The 20,520-nt window shown below is 54.9% G+C and overlaps 1 protein-coding gene across 2 annotated transcripts in view; it reads left to right on the forward strand.

Annotated features, from left to right (window-relative positions):
- The window catches only part of SNX8 (sorting nexin 8), a 38,430-nt gene extending 18,136 nt beyond the window's left edge, over positions 1-20,294 (forward strand). The window contains exons 2-11 of one of the 2 annotated variants that reach the window (XM_025863706.2): positions 7,570-7,760; positions 10,054-10,171; positions 10,445-10,566; positions 12,223-12,303; positions 13,257-13,417; positions 13,978-14,110; positions 16,877-16,945; positions 18,171-18,320; positions 18,649-18,798; positions 20,130-20,294. In XM_025863706.2, the coding sequence (XP_025719491.2) occupies positions 7,570-7,760; positions 10,054-10,171; positions 10,445-10,566; positions 12,223-12,303; positions 13,257-13,417; positions 13,978-14,110; positions 16,877-16,945; positions 18,171-18,320; positions 18,649-18,798; positions 20,130-20,240 (1,286 nt within the window). In that variant the 3' untranslated portion in view covers positions 20,241-20,294. The remainder of the gene's footprint in view (positions 1-7,569; positions 7,761-10,053; positions 10,172-10,444; positions 10,567-12,222; positions 12,304-13,256; positions 13,418-13,977; positions 14,111-16,876; positions 16,946-18,170; positions 18,321-18,648; positions 18,799-20,129) is intronic. The other variant, XM_073886273.1, reaches the window with a different exon arrangement.
- The last annotated feature ends 226 nt before the right edge of the window (positions 20,295-20,520 follow it).

A 20,520-nucleotide genomic window follows, 5' to 3' on the forward strand; every position in this document is an offset into this window, starting at 1 on the left:
TCCCCACAAGGGCCGCTGGGGCAAGGTGGACTCCGCCCGCGGCACTGAGAGCAGCTTTCTTCCCAGTGGCTCATGGGCAGCGAGTGGCGTTTCAAGGCCAGGCCTTGTTCTGACCCTACAGGTTCCGGGTTGAGTCCGAAACTCTCAGTTGAGCAGTTTGGTGCCAGAACGGTTGGGGCAGGGAGGGAACACTGCTAGGGGGTCCTCTGAAGGGTTGTTGCAGTCATCAAGGTGCATCGAGGGTAAGGGGCAGGCGCCCTTACTGCCTTTTTACTGGTGATAAATGGTAAGCTCGGTGGTCACCTGCCGGGCCCCGTGGTGAGGAAGTCAGAAACCAGATGTCAGCACACGTCTGTCTGTTGTCAAAACCCACCCTTCTAGCCCTTCAGTCTGGGCCTAGCCGCCTGTCTCCCCATCTGCGTCACCTGTCAGGGCTGAGTGGGTGCGCAGTGTGTTTTCCATTTCATGAGAGTGTTCAGGTCCTGTCCTTGAACTTGACATTTACTCCCGCAGAAAAGCGGAGTCTTCCTCTATGTGTTCCTCCTCTTTCCATGGTGAATGGGCCATTACATGACAGGTAGCTGATCTGACATGACCTGTTTTCCTTCCTAAAAACATGGATGCCCTAGTTCAGGAAACCAATACTTGGGGTCATAGCTTTCTTAAGATTGAAACTTCTACAGAGGGGCTCTTCTTAAGGTGGTGGGGACCCATCAAGAGTGCATGCTATGTCTTTAGTTTAAAATGTGCCTTTTAGATTCTGACTTTAAAAAAAATTTTTTTTTTTTTTTGAATTTTAGATTCTCCTATGGTCAGAGTTCAGATTCTTTGGCAGCATGTGACCGTTTGGTAATCATTACTGAGCGTACGTTCTGTCTAGAGATTTTATCTTACTTTAACCATCAGGAAAAGAACAAAACTAATACGTGCTGGATAGAGAAAACTCCATCTTAAAAATTTTAATGGAGACTTCTTGGTGCTCTCCAATTATCTTTCCCTCATTACTTTTATCTCTCCACCCTTGTTCTGACATTGCCCTGTTTGACATCAGATAGGTGTTCTCTAGTGTACTGTTTAAATTCCCTTGTTTTAAGGCACCTGGGTGGCTCAGTCGTTAAGCGTCTGCCTTCGGCTCAGGTCATGGTCCGGAGTCCTGGGATCCAGCCCCGCATCGGGCTTCCTGCTCAGTGGGAAGCCTGCTTCTCCCTCTCCCTCTGCTTGCTGCTCCCTCTGCTTGTGCTCCCTCTGTGTGTCAAAAAAAAAAAAAAAAAAAAATCTTAAAAATAAATTCCCTTGTTTTGGTCACTATATGATTCTGTTATTTTCTTAGGGGTTGCCCTGGGAGTTACACATCTTAATGTGTACCAGTCCAGCTTGGATGGTACCAGCTTAATTTCAGTTGTGTGTAGAAACTTTGCTGCTCTACAGCTCCCTTCCACTCCCCATTCTCTTACCATCCTACAGATTGTATCCCTGTAAATCATATGCTGTTAAAGCACATTTGTGGTGATTGCCCAACACAGTTGTCTTTAAAGTCAACCAGGAAAACAGTTATAAGTAAGGAATAAGTTTCTACTGCCTTGTCTGTTTTCCAGTGTAGTTCTTTCTTCATGTGGATTTGTTTCTTGCAAGGAAGGGCTGTGGGTGCCAAGGTGAATTCACAGTTTTTGGTCTTCTGGGGCTGTCTTAATTTCTCCTTCGTTTTGGAAGGATAGTTTGGCTGGATGTAGAATACGGTTGACTGTTCTGTCCTCCGGCACTCTGTGCCATCCCACTGTCTCGTGGCCTCTGAGGCTTCTGAGGAGTCAGCTGTTCATCTTTACCAATTGCTGATCTCCTGGTGCTTTCAAGAGTTTCTGTTTGTCTCTGGACGGTTTGAACACTGCAGTTGTGATCTGTCTAGGTGTAAATCTTCCTGGGTTTATCTTAGTGGGAGTTTTTGGGGTTCTTGGATTTTTTTTTTTTTAGAAGATTTTATTTATTTGAGAGAGAGAGAGAGAGGGAGGGTGCGTGCACCCATGCACAGGGGCAGGGAGGGACAGAGGGGGAGGGAGAGGGAAGGAATCCCAAGCAGACTCTGCACTGAGGGTGGAGCCTGACATGGGGCTTGATCTTACGACTCCGAGATCATGACCTGAGCTGAAACCTGAGTTAGACACTTAACTGACTGAGCCACCCAGGCACCTCTTGGGTTCTGGGATTTAAAAAATCAAATTTGGGAAGATTTTAGCAGTTCCTTCAAATATTTGTTCTGAGCCTTTCTCCTTTTGGGCCTCTCATGATGATGATGATGTTGGTGCACTTGATGGTGCCCCACAGGTCTCTGAGGGTCTGTCCATCTCCCTCCTCCTCTCTCCTTCCTGTCCCCTCCAGACCAGACAGTCTCTGTTGGCCTGGCTTCCCATCTGCCAGTCAGATCTGCGGTTGTGTCCCTCTCGTGAATTTTTCATTTCATTCATTGAGCTTCTCCAATCCAGAATTTTTATCCACTTCTCTTGTACAACTTCTGTGTATTGATATGTTCTGTTGCTGAGACCTGGTTCTCCTACTTTCCCTTGGTTCTTTAGAGATGGTTCCTCTTAGATCTTGGAACCTCTTTCAGACAGCTGATGTAAGGTCTTTGTTGAATGAGTTCAATGCCTGGCCCTCCTTGAGGACGGTTTCTGGTGGTGGTTTTTTCCTCCGTGTTTGGCCATCCTTTCTTGTTTCTTTGCATGTCTTACAAACTTTAGTTGTAAACTGGACAGTTTAAATAATACAGTGTGGCAACTCCGAAATCAGATTTTCTTCCCTCCCCAAGGTGTTGCTGCTTATCATTGTTGACTTTATTTAATGACCTCTCTGAACGAATTCTGTGAAGTTTCTTGTGTGGGTGTCGTATGGCTGCCATGACAAAGCACCACAAATTGGATGGCTTGGAACAGCAGTAATGTCTCATAGCCCTGGAGGTCGGAAGTCTGAGATCCAGGTGTGGGCAAGGCTGCTTTCCCTCCGAACCCCATAGCGGAGAGTCCCTTCCTGCCGCTTCTAGAGTCTGGCTGTGGCGGGCCACCCTCTGCATTCCTTGGCTTGTGGCTGTGTGGCTTCAGTCTCTGCCTCTGCGGTTGTGTACCCACCCCTGTGTTGGGTGTCTTGGGCTCCTCATGTGGTCCTCCCTCTTCTTATGAGGACTCCAGTCATACTGGATTGAGGGTCTGCCTACTCCAGTATGGCCTGATTTTTTTTTTTTATAAAAGATTTTATTAATTGGGCTCTTGGGTGGCTCAGATGGTTAAGTGTCTGCCTTCCGCTCAGGTCATGATCCTGGGGTCCTGGGATCGGGTCCCGCATCGAGTTCCCTGCTCAGCGGGAGCCTGCTTCTCCCTCTGCCCCCCGCCCCCGTCTCTCATGAATAAATAAATAAAAAAATCTTAAAAAAAAGATTTTATTAATTTGTTTGAGGGAGAGAGTGCGAGCAAGAGCAGAGAGGAGGGGCAGAGGGAGAGGGAGAAGCAGGTTACCCGCTGAGCAGGGAGCCTGACATGGGACTCGATCCTGGGACTCTGGGATCATTACCTAGCAAAAGGCAGATGCTTAGCCGACTGAGCCACCTGGGTGCCCCCAGTATGGCCTCATTTTAACTAATTATCACATCAATAAATATACCCTGGCTTGCCACACATCTTCAATTTCCAGTGTTCTGAAAAAGTGGGTTCTGACCATTTTTGCTTCTGTCGAAGGGAGGATTTTGGAGGTTCTTAACTCTGCCACTTACTGGTGTCACCTACCTTTTATATGTAAGGCATTCGTAGTTCTCATTTGAGTTCCATACGCTTCAGTCATGCAAAGGACACAACATAGCAGTGTTGGCATGTTCACGGGGTGGTGCACCCCTCGCCGTGAGCATTTTATCACCCGCCAGAGAAACCCCTTATTTTCCAGTCCTCACTTCCCAGTGTTCTCCCATCACTGCCCCCCACCCCCAGCCCTAGGCAGGCACCCGTGTGCATTGTTTCTGTACGTTTGCACGGATTCATCCCATACGTCGCCCTTGTGCCTGGCTTCTTTCACTTACCGTCATGTTTTCAAGGTTCATCTATCTTATAGCATGAATCTTTGTACGGCTGACTAATAATCCATTGTATGAGTAAACCGCTTTTATTTATTCCCTGACAGTTGGTGGGCGTTTGGGTTTTTCCGCTTTCTGGATCCTATGAACAATGCTGCCGTGGATGTTTGTCTACAGGTCTCTGTGTGGACACCCGTGTTCACGTCTCAGGTATACTTACAGGAGTGGAACTGTGGGCTCACAGAGGGGCTCTGCCTCATGTTGTGAGGACGTGCCAGGCTGTTCTTGAGGCCAGCCTCTGCCAGCATGTGTGAGGCTTTTCCACGTCCTGGCCAATGTTCACTAGTCCTTTTTTTAAATTAGAGCTGTCACAGTGGGGGGTATCTTACTCTGGTTGTGCTTTGCATTTCCATGACAGTCAGTGATGTTGAGCACCTTTTTATGTGCTTTTTGGCCACTGGTGTATCTTTGGAGGAATGTCTATGCAAATCCTTTGCCCATTTTTAAATTGGGTTGTCTCTTTATTTCTACTGTGTTCTAAGAGTTCTTTATGTATTCCAGATATAAGTCCCTCCTCAGATACATGTATTTGCATATCTTTTCTCTGATAAAAATATTCTTCCAGTTACCTTTTGCTTCACTTTTTCCTGTCTTTCCACATATTCTGTGCTCTAGTTACACAAGACTTTGTTTTCCCAGACATGCTGCTTTTCACTCCTGAAAATGCAGTAAATAGCAGCAGATAGTCATTTGGCAAGCTTTCCTTAAGGCTCTTCTGCGTGCCAGGCCCCCCAGCAGCTGGGATGCATCCCCTGGAGTTGGGGCTCAGGCGCCGCGTCTGGGCCCCCTCTCTCATTATCACTGTACTCATAAAGTTACGTCACAGTGGGATTCCCATTCGCCCTGGAGTTTGGATCCTCACGGATTGTGCCCAGCCTTGGGGACCATCTGTAGCCGTGTGCTTAATGTTTATTAATGAGCTCAGTGACCCTGAGCTGTTCGTTACTGTACTCAAGTGGGTACTTGAGAAACACTTGTTGGCTTGTTGACCGAGAGTACATGTGGTCCCTAAAGAGACTGGGTAAACACAGTTTAAGGCCATCAGAATATTTTTACACAGAAAGGGGCTGGGTTATTAGGATGGGAGAACCTTCTGGAGCTGTGGTCTCCACATTTTGGCCATTAAGATATTGGGGACTCTTAATATATGCACACATACTTACATACACACATGTACACACACTCATGTGTGCACACCCATGACATACACGTACATGCTTATACACGTGCACATTTACACTTATACACATGTACACACCCCATACACACACGTGTATGCACTCCCTGTATACACATAGTCACACTCATGCACATACATAGACCCATGTACACACACGTGCACATTTACACATACACATGTACACACCCCATACACACGTGTACGCACTCCCTGTATACACGGTCACACTCATGCACACACATACCCATGTACACACGTGCACATTTACACTTATAATACACATGTACACACCTCATGCACACACGTGTACGCACTCCCTGTATACACATATAGTCACACTCATGCACACACATACCCATGCACACACACGTGCACCATTTCCACTTGTACACATGTACACACTCCACGCACACACGTGTACACACTCCCTTTATACACATACAGTCACACTCATGCACACACACACCCATGTACACACACGTGCACATTTACACTTAAACACATGTACACACCCCATGCACACGTGTACGCACTCCTTGTATACACATATAGTCACACTCATGCACACACATATACCCACGTACACACACGTGCACATTTACACGTATACACATGTACACACCCCATGCACACATGTATGCATTCCCTGTATACACAGTCACACTCATGCACACATATACCCACGCACACACACACGTGCACATTTACACTTATACACATGTACATTATCCTGTATATATACACTCGTGCACACGCATGCTCGCATATGCACACGTACTTCACACTCATGTACACCGTACACATGTGTGTACATGCATCTACACAGTACAAGTTTTAGTAAGTTATGTGCGTGCGTCGTACTACTGTATTATGTATGTTATGTGATGTCACCGGAATGTAAATTGTAAAACGAGAGATGAAAATACGACTAGATTTGCTTCTGTTTTCTTCGTCCTGTGGATGGTTTTCACCCTAGGGTATGCTCCCTCACTTGGGAGCTTACTGCTTTAGAGCACGTAAGGTTGAGTTTTTGTGTGGAGTTTTTATGAGGCCCTTGGGGTCCCCAAGTAAGCATTAAGGCCTTAGTTTATTTTGTTTTAAGCTTTAAGGTCAATTAAAGGCAACTACATTTTGTATCCTTATTTATTAAAAAAAATTTTTTTTAAGACTGTATTTGTCAGAGAGAGAGAAGTGAGAGCAAGCACAAGCAGGGGGAGCTGCAGGCAGAGGGAGAGGGAGAAGCAGGCTCCCCGCTGAGCAGGGAGCCCGACGCGGGACTCGATCCTAGGACCCCGGGATCATGACCTGAGCCAAAGGCAGACGCTCAACTGACTGAGCCACCCAGGTGTCCCAAGGCAACTACATTTTAAATTCTAAAATGCTGAGTAATTTCTCAGATGAAAATAGTTTAGTCATTAATTCTGTTTAGGATATCAACCACAACCTTACTTTGAAGTGTTGTTTTAAGAAGTAAATTATGAAAAATGATACAACCACGTTGTAGAAAATTTGGAAAAAAGAGGAAGAAATCTACATTTTGTTGTGGTTGTTTATAGCAGTGTTGGTTAGAGTAAGACCCCCTCCCCCTCTGTGGGGTACCTTAACTTTACTATGTTTTTTAACCAAAAAGAATTTCGTTTCTTTAGAACTTTTTGTACTAAAAACCAAACGACTTTTTAATGTGACTTCCGTGTTTATTAGCCTGTGATCTCTCTGATCTGTCTTTTGCTGCTCTGTGAGTGAGGTGTGGGTGACTCCTTGTCTGTAGGGAAGCTGAGGTTTGAGGGTGTGATTCTTTGACTTGTGTGATTGGGAATCCTAGCTCTAAGCAAGCATGTGGGTTTTTTACCTACATGGAATTGGAATGTTTTGGCACACGGAGTAATGTGTGTTCACTGTAAAAACAGTGGGACAGAGAAATTATATGGCTCTTTCTTTGGTTCTAACCTTCTTCTGGACTCCAGAGAAAAGGAGGGCTCTTTTTCATGAAACTTGTAAATAGTTCACTTTTTTTCTGTCCAAGTTGAAAACTAGATCCGACTGGTCCTGGATCTGTGGGTGTATTTGCTGATTCATAGGCGGCTGGACACATCACGGCGTGGTGATTGTTAGGAGCAGAAGGAGGTGCCCCTGAGCGCCAGCTCCGCGGCATGAATGAACGGGGGTTGACGTGGCCACAGTCCGGTGCTGAGTGAGCACACGGTGGAGGGAGGGCCGGCTGGTGGCAGCCTCCACTTTCTGAGCAGCTGTTTTTATTGGCCATTTGCTTTCCCTTCTCCAGACTTGCCCACGCCCCAGGTCAGCGAGCGGAGGGACCCACACCCCAGTCGAATGCAGATGCCGCAGGGGAACCCGCTGCTGCTGTCATACACCCTGCAGGAGCTACTGGGCAGGGACACTGTGCAGGTGGAGCTCATTCCCGAAAAGAAGGGCCTTTTCCTGAAGCATGTGGAATACGAGGTTTCCAGCCAGGTAAGGGGCAAACAGTGTGTGCCTGCTGGGAAACGAGGCGGGGCGGGGGTGGCGTGAGGGGAAGGGCCGCAGAGAGAATCCGTGTGCTGGGCTTAAAGGGAAGATCCAAAACTGGACACCGAGAGCCAAGCCACCCAACAGATGTTTCCATAGCCTGCGTGTCCCCACATCTTGTTCTGGCTCAGTCACATCCCCAGCTAGCTCAGCCTGCCCTCCCCATCCCTCTGCTGGGATGCTGCTCAGAGGAGTTCATCCGGTCTGCAGGGCACACGCTGCGGGAGCGGGCCAGCCTGATGTGGTTTGGCAGTGGTGGGAAATCCCTGAGGGTGGAGTGTGGGCTTCGGGTCCCGTTTGGAGGGCAGGATTGGTGTGTGTCCATCTCATCCCCGCTAAGGACGCTGCCTGCGCTGTCAGGGGCCCCCCGATACCGGAGTCGAGGGGGTGCTGGGCACCCGGCTGTGCATCTGTGCGGAGACAGGGAGGCATCCGCAGTGGTAATCTTCCGTCCCTTTCTCCGTTCTCTGTCTATATCCTGGTGCTGTTAGAATGGATCCTGGGGGTAGTTTTTATTTGGAAACTGAGGATTAAGTCATCGATGAGCCGACAGCATTCTCGGGCCTGTGGAGTCCCGCTGTGTCAGTGGGGGACGCACAAGGGCAGGCGGAGCAGGGCCCCGCGGGCGCGGCAGCGTCCTGCTGCTGTGGGGCTTCGGTTGGAGGAGTCTCTGTCATCCCGGGGAGGAAGCACGTTTTCTGAACCGAGGGGCCGTGTGCGTGTGCTCTGGGAATCGGCAGTCACAGGATTTTTGTTTTGAGGTGTTCTCAAGCTGCAGAGACCGAAGTCGGCGAGTCAGCTTTGTTCTAGTGCGCTTGTGGGTGCTGCTCCCCAGGTGAGGGTGGGTCGGGGGGGCGCAGCCCCTTCCTCCGCGGGCTGGAGCCGGCGTGGGCGCGTCTCCTCCTTCCGGCCTCACGGCCCAGGGTGCGGTCCAGGGTGTGGTGGCTCCAAGCGTCGGGGGCTGCCCTCCCCTGTACGGGCGCTGGCAGCTGGCCCTTCCCGTGTCGTTCAGGTGCCCCGTTTCTTCAGGAAGTTTGTTGTCCCCGCTCTGCCCGGGCTCCCTCCTGGGATGCGCTGCTCCACCCCCAGCAGCACCCCGCTAACCAGAGGCCGTGGTGGATGCAGATGTGGCATGACATGTGCTGTCCCCAGCAGAGCAGCCGCCTGACTTTGTGGTTCTCTTTGTAGAGCTTATGGAGTTTTTTTAATGGACGTTACATTTTGGGGGGCAGTTTGAGGTTCATGGCCGAATTGAGTGGAAGGAGCCGAGATTTCCCATATCCCCTTGCTTCCCCTCCACCAGGACAGGCTGCCCCATGATCAGTGTCCCCCAGACGGGGCATTTGTCACGATCGGTGATCCCACGCAGACATGTCGTCACCCAGAGACCACAGTCGGTGCGAGGGTCCCTCTGGGTGGGCGCACATTCTGTGGGTCTGGACGGTGACAGCTGGTATCCACCGCCACGTGTCCCACAGTGTTCCCGGCCCTGAAGGTCCCCTGCGTCCCACCTGTTCATCCCTCTGCCCTGAACCCCTGGCAGCCGGCCCCCCTGTGCTGTGTGCACAGCTCTGCTTCCCCAGGGCGTCTGGTCGTCGGGGTCAGACTGGCTGCTGTCCCCTGAGCAGCGTTATTCACAAGCAGTACAGCGTGTGTGATTTCCAGGATCGATGCTCATACGCGCGTGTCGTGTGAGCTCGGACATGGAGCCAGGTCAGGTTCCTCTGCGCGTGGGGGCTGGTGCTCGCGGAGCCCACGGGTCTGTCCGTGACAGGCGTACGGTGGCACTGAGTCTGACGTCCGCTTGTCCGGCCTTCTGGGCGGTGTCTGGTCTGCCGCGACGGTTGGCGCTCTCCCAGGAGGTAGTCGTGCGTGTTGCGCCGGCGCTGCGTGACCGTGTTCGGGAGGGCGCCCGTGGGACGCAGTGAAGAGGGCATCGTTCACGTCGGCTGCCTTTAATGGGGGGTGGGCCCCGCTGTGCAGGCGCAGCCTCCTGCCCCAAGTCCGGTCTCTTCAGGAGAGCCCGAGTAACGGGCGGTGGGGCAGGACGCTCGTGCTGTGCGGCGGTGGGAGGCTGGGTGAGCGCCGCCGGGGAGGACGGGGCTTGTCCTCGGCAGAGCCTGGTGAGGCAGGGTGGGGCACCGAGCCGCACCGCTCCCGCGGGCTCTGGTTGGTGGCGGGGGTGGGGGACAGGGGAGGTTTCTGGCGTCTGAGCACAGGGCCCTCCGTCCTCTTGCAGCGCTTCAAGTCCTCCGTGTACAGACGGTACAATGACTTCGTGGTTCTCCACGACATGCTGCTGCAGAAGTTTCCCTACCGCATGGTGCCGGCCCTGCCGCCCAAGAGAGTGCTGGGAGGTAAAGCTGGGGGGCTGGCTGGCAAGGGACGCGCCCAGGAAGGCCGGGTCGGCCGTGGGTGGGGTGGGGGGAGTGCGGCACAACCTGCGCCTTCACAGTGAGCAGTGCCCATCTTGCCTGTTGGGGGTCTGCAAGAGGTGGATCACTGTTGGTTCAAACAAAAGGGACCCATGCTTTTCCCGGTAGATTCCCGCACCGCGGAGCATGTTTGCGGGGGGCTGGGGTGGGGCTGCTGCCCAGCCTGTTTGCTGACCCCATGCTCTCTGCCCGCAGCCGACCGGGAGTTCATCGAGGCCCGGCGGAGGGCGCTGAGGCGCTTCATTAACCTGGTGGCCCGGCACCCCCCGTTCTCCGAGGACGTGGCCCTCCGGCTGTTCCTGTCCTTCAGTGGCCCTGTGAGTACTTCACTGTCGCGGGTGGGGCCTGAGATTCCCCACACTGCCTGGCATTCTTATATTTGCTTGTTGTCTTGCTCTCCTCGGCTTCGGTGCCCCGATGGAGTCTCCTGCCCACGTGACTGCGCCAAGTGAGATTTACTTCCTTCCCAGATAATGGGGCTGTGATGTCAGGAGGCATCCTTGGCGTTGGCTTGGCAGGATTTGGTGTGTCCAGCTGGAGGTTCTGAGCGCCGTCGCCCTGAAGGCTTTGCTTGGGCGGGTTACGGAAGTGCCGGAGACCCCAGATTGCAATGGGTGTTTCCCCGAAAGCAAATGAGGCCACATTGATGACGTGCCATTGGAAGACTGAGTGAAGTCTTTTTCACAGAGCTGCAGGATAGACCCACATCCTGGGAGACCGTCTCCATGTGGATGTTAATTTCTGTTAGAAACCAAGCGGCCGTGTCTGTCAGCTGTTGTGCAGTGTTCGTTAGCCTTGGGGAGCGAGGCAAAGCCCTTGTTCCCAGTTGGGGAGGAAGTCCCTGTCTTGTCCCAAGGGCAGCCTGCTTGCCTAGGGAGAGGGGTGGAGGTAGGGGCTCCAACAGGGCCACTTTACCAGTGGAATCAGATGGGTCGTCTTCTGTCCGAGGGAACCCCCTTCTCGAGCAGGGCCCTGGGGGGCTCATTCCCACCCTCTCCCACTGCAGGACACAGATTGTGGAGCCGCAGAGGCAGACCGAGGGGTCTGGGGTCTCCTTGAGAAGGCTTTCCTGCTGCTGGCTCAGGGGTACCTGCCACTGACGCCCCTCTTATGGGACGTGAAGCAGGCACCCCATGAAAGCTTGCTGTGATCCTCTGCCCTTTAGCTGGGAGTGTGGGCCTTTGAACCCTGGGTGCACAGGTTCCTTTAGCACAGGGATCTTTACTGCCAGAGAGGAATGCGGGGGGACCTGGGAGCTGCACACACTGGGCACAGAGTTGGGCGGCGTCCCTGTCCTGGAGGTGTGACCCTTTGCCCTCACACAGATAGGGTGTTGTCCCTGGGACCTCCCTGACTCCGTTTCCTCTGGTAAAATGAGAAAATTAGGACAGATGATCCTCAAGGCATCTCTGAAATTCTAGAATTCCTTGACTCATAAGGAGCTGCAGGTTAGGCTCTCTGCCTGTATTTCCCATGGCTCTTTGTGGGTCCCAGTCTTGGACATGGCTTTGCCAAGGAGGCCTGTGTGCTGCCCACGGGCCCTCCCGGGGCTCTGTGGGCCGGGTCCTGTGGGTCTGTCTGAAGGAAGGAGGACACCTCAGCTCGTCTCTGTGCCCCACGCGGTGGGACCCACCAGGATGTGACGTCTATGGCATGGAGGTCCTCTCTGCTCTGGATGGAGTTCCTGTGTTTCTGGAGAGAGAGCTGCCCTCTGGAGCTGGAGGTTTTGCAGTGCCGGTGTTGTTAGGTCAGGCTTTCCTGGCTGTGGAAGGCCACCCTAAAGGTTAAAGTCAATGGGAAGAAGTCCTGGGAGACACAGTGACGAGATATTCTGGGATGCCTGTGTGACAGCCCTTCAATGGGAACGCGTTCCCTTTGAGGAAGGCCTACATCCTGCTTCCTGCTGACTTCCGTGGTCTCGTACAGACTGTTCTGCAGCTTGGTAGAGCTGGCTGTTCTGTTTCCTTTTGCAGGACGTGCAGAACAAGTTAAAGGAATCAGCTCAGTATGTTGGAGATGAATTCATGAACTGTAAGCTGGCTCCTCGGGCCAAGGTACTTTGCTCGTCGTGACGCGCCCCCTCCAGTCCAGGCAGTGACCACCTGACCCCATGCCTGACTGCATGCTGGGGATGACGCTGAGGCCTGCTGCATGGTTTCCTCATTTCACCTGCTTTCACCTGCTCAAACGCACAGCTGGTGTCCTGCCAACTTTGCAGATGGGGAGACGGGCCCCCGAGAGGCTGCCAAGGTCCCAGACCACCAAGTAGCCCACCTGTAGGGGGCTGAACATGGTCTGGCCACAGAGCCGGCCAGCTGTCCTGCCACATCCCCGAGGCTTTTTTTGTGATTCAGGTGGACTCCCGCTGGGTCACTAGCCTCTCGGATTTCAGAGGGGATGGGAGTGTTGCATTGGTTTATTGTAAAATTTAGCAAATCTGTTCTTTCTCTAAGGCGGATTAAGGTGGCTACTGGGTAGCTTTTTCCTTTTCCTTCTTAAACTGCTTCTCCATACGGAAATACGGACTCCTGCCCATGTGCCCACTCCATTCTCTAAGCTTCCTATCTTGTAAGCGTTATGTAGTTAATGTTAATGTTAAAGAAGAGTTCACGTTAATAGGTAGTTAATAGTAAAGCTGGTAAAAAGTGACTCTTGGGGGAGAAATGCGGCTTCCTGGAGGACTTGCCCTCATGCGGAGAGTCACTTGGAGCTTGATGGTTATTACTGGAGTGTGCGTTCTGGCAGGACCTCCAGTTGGGTCCACTTTCAGTGGACGCTAGAATCGCCATCTCCTGGGGCCACTCAGCTTAGTGTTTGTGGTATATGTGTGATGTTGGTTTCTGGTTTTTTTTGGACAAGAAGGGAGGCCCCGTGAGGCCCCCACATGGCCTGGCGTCTGGGCCCACAAGCTGCTCCGTTGCTGGGCTTCTTGCCTGCCCTGATGGGCATTGTCTCCAAAAGGCCCTTCACGGCCAGTAATGCGCGGCCTTGCTGTCCTCCCTGCCAGGACTTCCTCCCGGCCGACATCCAGACTCAGTTAGCCGTCAGCCGGGAGCTCATTCGGAACATCTACAACAGCTTCCACAAGCTTCGTGATCGGGCTGAGCGGATTGCATCGAGGGCCATCGACAATGCTGCTGACCTTCTCATATTCGGGAAGGAGCTGAGGCAGGTGCCCCGCCGGGGGAGGGATCTGCAGACTTCGTGGCAGAAGGCGTTTTACCATAGCGACGCCCATTCTGACCAGTTTCACTGTTAGAAGGCGAAGGACAGGGTTGGGGAAATGGGTTATGGAATTTAGAAGGACAAAATGGGAATTTAGGCAGGGAAGGGTGGATCCCTAAACAGACGAGTGTGTGCCAGTAGGTCACACGGCGTTTTCCCTGCTGTCAGGACTAGACTGGAAAAGGATGGCACGAACTGTTCACGCTCCTCTGGGTGGAGGGGCAGCGGACGGTCAGCCAGGAACGCACCCTCCTCCGCGGTCTCCAGAATTCTGCCTCGCAGGCCCACATGTGCACACCCGTCCCTGGGGGGCTTGTTGACCAGAACTGGCTCAGGAGGCCTGGGGCGGGGACTGAGGTCCTGCCTTTCTGACAGATGCTCAGATGTCCCCAGGGACCGCTCTTCGTTGGCAGAGGTTGCCCTGGGATGACATGTCATGCTGGATGGCCAGCTTGGCTCCCAGGCCTTGAGTGTCTTGTCTCCTCTGTTTCTTTTTCCCTTAGTGCTTTGGGGTCTGACACGACCCCGCTCCCCTCCTGGGCCTCTCTGAACAGCAGCACGTGGGGGTCCCTTAAACAGGCGCTGAGAGGCCTGTCCGTTGAATTTGCACTGCTTGCTGACAAAGCTGCCCAGCAGGTGAGTGACGTTGTTGTGCTCGGTGCCCGTTCTGAAGAGCACCTGTCCCTGTCTAACGGACGCAGGGACCTCTTCTTACGTGGACTTTGGAGTCCTCTGTCCAGAGTGAGTGGGTGTTGGTCTTGGTTGGAACTGCATGTCCCTCCCCATCTGTTCCGAGTGGCTCCCTGTGAGCCCCTGACGCTCTGAAGATGGTTGCTCATGACAGACTGGGTGCTGGTCCTTTGAGGGTTGATTTTGCTGAGATGAGAAGCTATAATCTGTCCTTGAAAATGTAATCTCGGACTTCCCCGCATGCTTCTGTGTGGACCAGGTAGTTCCCACTTTGCTATCCTAGTCAGCAAGTACTTGGTTCCTTGATAACTTATCAGGACAGTAAGTAAGCTCCGGAGCTCCGAGAGAGCCCATCTCCATTCCCCGCAGAGACCCAGTTAGCCTCCGGAAATGCTTCTGCTGCACGCGCAGGGGCCTTGTGGTCCTTGGGGATTGATTTGAAGGTCCACAGTTTACTGGCAGACGGAGAGGCTCTTCTGGGTGCTTTGATGCTGTAAAACCCCTACGTGACTTTGAGGGTGAGTGTTTGCGGCCTGGTTCTTGGGGAAATGGTCTTTAGGCTGGTAGTAAATAAATTAAAATGGTGTACCTGTGAAGGGACTTGCTGCCTGTCTGACGCTCGAAGCTCCTTAGTAGCAGGCTGGAGAACACGGTGACGGTGGTGGACTCTGACCGTGGAGCTGGGGGATTTTCAGGCTCAAGGTGGGGCCCTCAGAGGCCCAGGACGTCTCTGAGTTCTGAAAAGGAAATTTGATCTCATTGGCTGGTACGGAAAGTCCTGGGTTTTCTTCCTCTGTGGTCCCGGTGCCTGTGTGTTCCTGTTAGAAACTGAGCGTAGGGTGTTGTTGGCATTTCTCAGAATTGGCGCCGGGCCCAGTCCCTCTCCAGGCCTGCCAGGTGCCCACGTGTCCACCGCAGGGAGGACTGGCACTGTGCTGTGGGAGGTGCGGCGGCAGTGTCTTGTGCTGGGCCTGTGCTCGGGTTATGTGGCTTCCTGGGCCTGTTCCGTGTCCGTGAGAAGCAAGGGCTGGATGAGGTCATTCGGACACTTTTCATGGAACCTGTTGGACTTTCCTCAAAGCTCATTTTGAAACCTAAAATTGAAGCTGTCCTGGTCCCTCTCAGGGCCCAGGTCTCCTGGGCCCACACAGCTCCCAGTTCAACAGGTAGCCTCATGGCAGGGGTGGGAGAGCGTGTGGGGTGCACGGTGAATCCCCAGGTGTCCCGCAGAACGGAAACTCCTGACTCTGTCATCTCCTGTGTTTTCCGACTGAGCTTTGGACGCTGTGTTTCTGCCTTTGAAGTGGGAGAGAGGGTTCAGGCTTCTGATGTGGTGAAAGTTCATAGTTTGAAGCTGACCCCCAAGCTCTGAGATTCTCTGATAGCTGGCGGATGCTGCTTTGAAATGTGATGTCTGAGGAAGTGCCACTTCCTGACTATTCCTCGTGGTTTTCACGTTGAAGTGAAATTAATATAGTTTTAATGTGAAACTGGATCAAACGACCGTCAGGACTTTCATCCAGCACAGCTGGGGTTCTGTTCACTCTCACTGCGCGAGGAAAGACATCCAGGGGCTGGTTTTCCTCACTCCGTTTCCACACGCCCTGGTTTTATTCTCCCCATACCTGTTAGGGGCCCCAGGTCGCTATATCTTGGCTGGACAACGGAGACTCAGAGGGGGCTGTTTTTTCCATGCTGACAGGATGGTGCTTTGGGGTCTGAACGAGAACTGGGACTTAGCCAGTGACGGGACCTGCTGCTAGACCGAGGAACCTCCGTCCTCCTGTGGCCCTCCGCTCAGTCAGGCGGGAGCAGGGCACCTGTGGACCTCTGGTGTTTTCCTTCCAGGTTTAGAAGACCTGGAACGTGCCTATTATTTTCCTGTGACCTTATTGGCTCGAGTCTTGGCTGTGGGTGTGGGAATGAGTAGCCTGGAACCTCTGAGCTCAGCGGGCATGAGTCCCGGGTCCCCTGAGTTGGTGGCAGAACCCGGGCAGGAGCCCCTGGCTCCCAGGGCAGTGCTTGTAACGCGGTCAAGATTCGTTCCCTCCCCCTGTCTTCCCATCTTCTGCCTCCTGGCTGCACCCTCTACACACACAGTCCGATGCGTGGTTCCTGAGCTGAGCTTTTCATGCTGTGCCGTAGCTGGAGCTCTAGAGGTTGTGAAAAGGGCTCTTTTCTCTGAGGAGCTCACGCTGCACCTGGGGGAGGTGAGGTGCTCACCAAACAGCTGAGAGGTGCTTGGTGAATGCCTAGGAAGTGTTCAGCAAACACCCGGGCAAGGTGCTCGGCAAGTGTCGGTGCCTGAGGGACATGAGCTGTGCTCTAGAGCCCTGCAGGACGTGTGGCTGTGAGCACGGTGTTAGAACAGGGGGGTCCCAGGAAGCCAGCCCAGCCCCACCGCACCGTGGCTTTGGCATGCTGGGAGGCCCAGTGCTGTGGAGCGACAAGCACGAGTGGGCACATGACCTTGGGGACTGAAGGTGTGGGCACATGACCTTGGGAACTGAGGATGCAGTTTTCAACCAGCCGCCAGGTCCTGTGGCTTCCCTGCCTTATGTTGGGGGGCCTTCGTGTGGGAAGGTGGCTCTTCTGTAGAGCTGGCTGGTGGCTGTGGGGGGGAGAGCCAGCTCAGGCCTGTGTATGGGGGGCCCTGGCCGGGGCTCTGGGTCCTGTGGTGCTCGGTGTTGGTCACCCACCCTTGTTTTCTAGGGCAAACAGGAAGAGAATGACGTGGTGGAGAAATTGAACCTCTTCTTGGATTTGCTCCAGTCCTATAAAGTGAGTCTGGCTGCTCCTTGGCCAAGGACAGAGGTTTTGAGAAGGATCCATGATCTTTCAGGGGTGTGACTCCAGAGGAGTGGACGAAGAGCTGCGAAGCCAGGGCTGTAGAGGGAAGATGGGCCGTAGGCAGTCTTGCCAGAGTTATTTCCCCTTGGGTTCTGCCGGTGCTCTGGGCTGTGGCCCCAGCAGGTGTGCAGACAGGCCTCTGTCTTCCCTTGGTCTGAGAATGGCGGGTGTGAGTGTGTGTGTGCATGTGCATGAGTGCGTGTGTGTGTACACGTAGAGACGTGCATACACGTGTGCATGTGTGGTATGTATGTGTGAGTGTGTGCACACGTGTGCATGTGTGTGAATGCATGAGCACCTTATATATACGCGTGCGTATACGTGTGTCCCCACACGTGTGTGCGTGTGCACGTGTGACTGCACATGTGTGTGAGAAAATATGCTCGCTCCCTACACATACGTGAGGGGCTGGCCTAGCACTGAGGGAGGTTGCCTCTTCTGTGGGCAGAGGTTCTGGGAAGTCTGACTCCAGCTCTGTGTAGGGCTGGCTTCTGAACCGTGTCGGCTTCGGTGATGGGCTGGATTGTCTGTGAAGCCAGAGAATGCTTCGTGCTGAGCTCAAGGAGAGGGGCCCCAGGACTTTGAGGAGGTCCCAGAAGGGATTTCTCTGTTAAGTTGGATGGTAGCGAGGTCCCCTTGAGATCCCAGCGCTGTGATTCTGTGGCCAGTATTTCCCACAAGATTACTGATTGGGGCTATTTCACGGCTCCAGGGAAATGCCAGTGCATCTTCCTTTTGGAGACGGGTCTTTTTGCTGCTGGAGGGACATGGGCTTCCTGAAACTGGGCAGCGGAAAAGTCGGAGACCCATCTTCCGTGTTCCCTGTCCGTCTTCCTCTGTGGATAGGACCTAGTTTATGTGGGTTTTCGGTTGGTGGTGCCGATTTGCACTGCAGCCCCTCCTGGTTTCACCCGGGGCCCGTCACCTGAACCATCCCGTTCCACGAATCCTCCCTGAGTGTGCAGTGAGTGGGAGTGCGTGTGAACGGTTTCTAAAGAGGAGGGGCTCGCATATGAACAGCGCTGACTTCGAAGCCTGTGTCTGTTTCCCGGTCTCCTCCCGCTGCCTCCCCCGGAGAGGACGGCTCCGGTCCCGGCTGGCTGGTGGCTGAGCGCAGGTGCAACCCCCCCCCCCCCCCCCCCCCCCCCCCGCACAGGAGCTGTGTGAACGGCATGAGAAGGGCGTGCTGCACAAGCACCAGCGTGCACTGCACAAGTACAGCCTGACGAGGAGGCAGATGCTGAGCACCACCGTGCAGAGCCGCGAGCCTGACGCCGCGGAGCAGCTGGAGTCCCGCATCGTCGAGGTGCTACTGGGGGCGGGGGCGGGCGGCCCCGGGGCTGCAGGCCTGGCCTGGCTGGACCCTGGAGCTGTACTTTGGGGCCTGGCCCCTGAGCTTCTGGCGCGTCACTGCCCGGGGCCGGTGTAGCCGGCGGTGGGGGTGGGCAGGCGGCCCTGCGGTGCCCAGAGTAGAGCCCTCGGGGCGCCTGGTTGGGGTGAGTGGCCTGGAATTTTCCTCAGTGCTGATGCAGGGAAGGGCTTGAGGCCCCGGGCTCGGGGAGAGGCCGTGTGTTGGTGTGGCGCTCTGCAGCGTCTGCTGGGCCAGGTACAAGGGGCGGCTCCTCTCTCTGCAGCAGGAGAATGCCATCCAGACCTTGGAGCTTCGGAGCTACTTCTCCTTGTACTGCCTGCACCAGGAGATGCAGCTGGTCCACGTCTACCTGCCCCTCACCTCCCACATTCTCGGGGCCTTTGTCAACTCACAGATCCAAGGGCACAAGGAGGTGGGTTGGCCAGCCCCTCGCTGTCTGGGAGCCTGGCACTCCTGCAGCCGGCCTTGCGGCATTGCTGGGGAGCACGGGGTCTGTAAACAGGCAGGGTTCACGTCTGCTGTCTCACACGTAGGCAGAACAGCAGTGGCAAAGTTGTCCTCACGATTCTTGGAGGGTGGGGGGCAGCGTGAGACCACGATGGAAGCGTTCCTCCTCTCCTGGAGGGATTCTGGAGTCGGGTAAAGTGCAGCGTCCGCTGGGATGGAGAGAAGGGAGGGTGGGGCGTCGGTGAGAGAAGGCAGGGGTTGGCGCAGACCCCGGGTCCGCGTCCTCCGGCCGGCGGCTCCTGCACTGCTGGGAACAAGCCGTCTGCTTGGCCGGAGACGTGGCAAGCTCCGTGGACACCTGCTGGCCCCAGGAACCCAGAGCTGCGTAGTGCTAGCTTGTCTTGGACTCCTCGCTCTTCCGTGAACGGGGGCAGGCGTGTCCCTCTCCAGACAGCCTAGAAGGGGGTGTGCGTCTAGGGTTGAAGAAACTCGTGTACAGTCCCCGTGTGGTTCTGCCTTTGCTGGCGGCTGCTGACGTGGTGTGTGCTGGGTCGGGTCAAGTCCTGGTGGCAGCCCCAGCAGCACAGTCACCTGCTGGGGGCGGGGGGGGGCGCGTCTGCCTGTGGCCACCTGTAGCTCCCTGGTCCCTTAGGGATGCTCAGGCCAGAGTCCCTAAAGCCTGGGCCGCAGTCCCGGCTCTGCGCCTGTTAGAACTCTTCAGCCTCGGCGTGTTTAATCCCTGTGGCAAGTTTCCGTTGCTGAAGGACGGTGTGTGCTGTGCGCCTGCCCGGCCTCCAGGATCGGCATGGGACCCGGAGGGTGATGGGCTACAAGCATCTGAGGCTGCCGCGTCCCCATCCCTGGGGAGCGTCCCGACGTGTCAGCCAGAGAGGAGTGGGCCTCTCCCGCTCTGGTGGAGGCCCGCGCGGGGCCCCGTGCGGGTGGGCTCGGGTCTGGGGAGGCTGACTCCGAGCCGCCCTCCTCCCCGTGCCGCTGGTGTCCGCTCCTCAAGCCGGATACCAGCGTGCGAGTGAGCGAGCGCTGCTGCATGTCTTACCCCCACTTGCTCTCTGGCGCGGCTTGTCCGGTGTGACCCGCTGCACCGGGAGGCCGGTCCTGGCGGAGCCCACCTGCCGGGCGCGCGTGCGGCGCACACCGTTCCTCCGCTTTCAGTGTCCCCTGTGGAGGAAGGGGCTGAGATGTGGCGAGGGGAAGGGCCAGCTGCCCCCCTGGTCCGGTCTGGTGGCATGGGGCTCCTCGGGGGTTTCTCACCCTGTTGTGCTCCCTCTCCTCCAGATGAGCAAGGTGTGGAACGACCTGAAGCCCAAGCTCAGCTGCCTCTTCGCGGGACCCAACAGTTCCCTGACCCCACTGAGGCCCCTGGAGGACGGCGTGTCTCCTCAGTAGTGCCAGTGGCCTGGGGCGGGAGCCCGGGCGGCCTCACTAAAACCTCTTTCCAAACGGTGTGTTCCTGTTTAATTCCCTTCAGACAGCGGCGGCCCCCCCCCCCCCCCCCCCACGGGGTCCCTGGTGTTGGGTTGATGCCCGGAGCCGGGAGGGGCCAGGGTCTGGGTGCTGCCCTCCTGGGGAGCAGGGCCGAGGACACGACCCCAGGGCTCTGAGCGTCCACAGAAGCCAGAGGCCACAGGGATCTGCTCAGCTGCCCCTGCCCCTGTCCCCCTACCCC

Source organism: Callorhinus ursinus, unplaced genomic scaffold, assembly GCF_003265705.2.
Source record: "Callorhinus ursinus isolate GAN/ISIS: 27379988/994484 unplaced genomic scaffold, GSC_fseal_2.0 scaffold70, whole genome shotgun sequence".
Lineage (NCBI taxonomy): Eukaryota > Metazoa > Chordata > Mammalia > Carnivora > Otariidae > Callorhinus > Callorhinus ursinus.